General features: G+C 48.5%; 1 protein-coding gene across 1 annotated transcript in view; it reads right to left on the bottom strand.

Moving 5' to 3' along the window:
- Positions 1-2,500, bottom strand: part of LOC122253927 (PDF receptor) — a 158,582-nt gene that overhangs the window by 57,551 nt on the left and 98,531 nt on the right. Inside the window, exon 4 of the mRNA XM_043017356.2 lies at positions 620-780. Coding sequence (XP_042873290.1) covers positions 620-780 — 161 coding nt within the window. The remainder of the gene's footprint in view (positions 1-619; positions 781-2,500) is intronic.

The raw sequence follows: 2,500 nt of genomic DNA, 5'->3' as shown, positions 1-2,500 counted from the left end.
TATCTATCCACAAATCTACATTTATCACATGCATCTATCCATTTATCTTTCTATCTGAATCTCTCTCCCCCACTCCACTCCCCCTCCCCCTTCTCTCTCGACCCCCACCCCTCTCCCTCCCGGGTGCCACCCCTCTCCCTAGCAAGTGCCACCCCTCTCCCTAGCAAGTGCCACCCCTCTCCCTCCCGAGTGCCACCCCTCTCCCTCCCGAGTGCCACCCCTCTCCCTACCAAGTGCCACCCCTCTCCCTACCAAGTGCCACCCCTCTCCCTAGCAAGTGCCACCCCTCTCCCTACCAAGTGCCACCCCTCTCCCTAGCAAGTGCCACCCCTCTCCCTACCAAGTGCCACCCCTCTCCCTCCCGAGTGCCACCCCTCTCCCTCCCGAGTGCCACCCCTCTCCCTCCCGAGTGCCACCCCTCTCCCTCCCGAGTGCCACCCCTCTCCCTACCAAGTGCCACCCCTCTCCCTAGCAAGTGCCACCCCTCTCCCTACCAAGTGCCACCCCTCTCCCTACCAAGTGCCACCCCTCTCCCTACCAAGTGCCACCCCTCTTCCTCCCGAGTGCCACCCCTCTCCCTACCAAGTACCACCCCTATCCCTCCCGAGTGCCACTGTACCTGTGCGTCTTCCTCAGACCGCTTGTAAAGATCCTTCATCAACTTCTGAATCTCCTCGTAGAAGCAGACCGTGTAGTTGGTCCACCCCTGCGGGAGGGTGAAGTCCCCAGGGTTCTTGCCTGCCCATCGCCCCGACGCGTCACAGTGCTTGTACACGTACTCTGTGGAGAAGAGTAGGGAGTCTGTGAGCGTGGGTGCTGTGCTTTCGATAGGGAGAAATGGGGGGGGGGGTGTTAATGGGGTTGATAGAGCTTGATTTAGATACAGGTAGACGTGGGGAGCATTTGGGTATTGTGGGTTTTGTGTTTTTGATGGATGATGGCTGGGAGAAATAGGGAGGGGTATGCGGATAATAGTTTGTTTTAGATAAACGTAGACGTGGTGAGCATTTTATGTGTTGTGCTTTCGATGGGTGATGGCTGGGAGAAATGGGGAACTTGTGTGGATAAAAGTTACTGATTAGCGTTTGGTGTGTTGTACATTTGGATGAATGGTTAAGGAAGAATATAAATATGTGTGACATTTTTTAGGTTTTCACAACCCTGACAATCCAGTCTACATATTTTTTTCTTTTTTAGTTATATGCTTTTTTCAGTTTCCAATTTATTTCATGTAAAATGCCTTAGGAGATACAAGCACACAGCTTCCTTTTACTTGATTTCGACCTGAACTGCCTCTATCTCTGTCACACACACACACATACACACACAGACACATACACACATTCACACACACACACAGACACACACACACACACACACACACACACACATACACACACAGACACACACAGACACACACACACACAAACACACAGACACACACACACACACACACACACACACACACACACACACACACACACACACACACACACACAGATACATACACACACGCACACGCACACACACACACGCACACACACACACACACAGAGCCAAGGAAGCCCGAGAGAAATCCAGGCGGAAGAATTCATAAAGCCACGGCGGCGTCTCGTCGGCGAGGAGAAAACAGCAGAGGTAGCATAAACTAAAAAGCTAAAAGACGGAAACGATTGATATTCTACTTTAGGGCCGACGGAACTTGAACGAGAGAGGAATTCTTTGTAGCTAGCATAAACTTCCCTACCCTTATCTTTCGTCGGCCTTTATCCATTAGATAGGGGAGATTTTCCCGCCATTTTTTTAAGCAAAGTGAAATGGAAGGCGCTGGGTCAAATTTGTTCACGCTCGATTTTCTTTCAATTCTATCGACAATTTTTTTTTCTTTGTCATTATCGTCAATATGTTGGACGGTGTTAGGCCTTACTTTTTCGTCGAGAGAATAGTTTTGAGGATTTGACGTTTCAGGGATAGAATCTGTCTTCTGCTAAATCATGATTTCTTATTTTCACAGTTTTATACTTCTTCCTCTCGGAAAATCTGGTAAACTTTAAACTCTTTATTTCTTATTTTCTCTGAAACGTTTGCTCTTTTGCATATTTATTTTTTCTTTTGATTTATCACGTTGTTCATGTCACAAACGGCACAAAATTTTAGCCTTTTTTTCCAGGATGCTGGATTTCGCAGCTGTTCTGCCCGTCATCCTTCACACATTTTCTCACCTTTAGCACATTACTTCGCTTCTTCACTTTTCGAAACCCGAAGTTCCCCGGTTATCGATATCTCCCCGACACGTTAAAGCCGTTAAAAGCCTATTAAAAGTTTACAATCGTTTCGGGTCCCTACAAAAGTTCTCCCGTAGACACACTTCCTATCTCCTTTACCCAGTTCTGAAGCTCTTAGGACCTCTTCTGTATTTTTTCTCCCTCCCAATCCCGTCTCTAGATCCTCCCCCCTCCCCCCTCCCCCTTCCCCCCTATCACCTATTGTTCTCCGCGTT

Source organism: Penaeus japonicus, unplaced genomic scaffold (genome assembly GCF_977035675.1).
Source record: "Penaeus japonicus unplaced genomic scaffold, GWHDUDI00000001_assembly GWHDUDI00000014, whole genome shotgun sequence".
NCBI lineage: Eukaryota > Metazoa > Arthropoda > Malacostraca > Decapoda > Penaeidae > Penaeus > Penaeus japonicus.
This window is presented reverse-complemented; position numbering and strand designations above follow the sequence as displayed.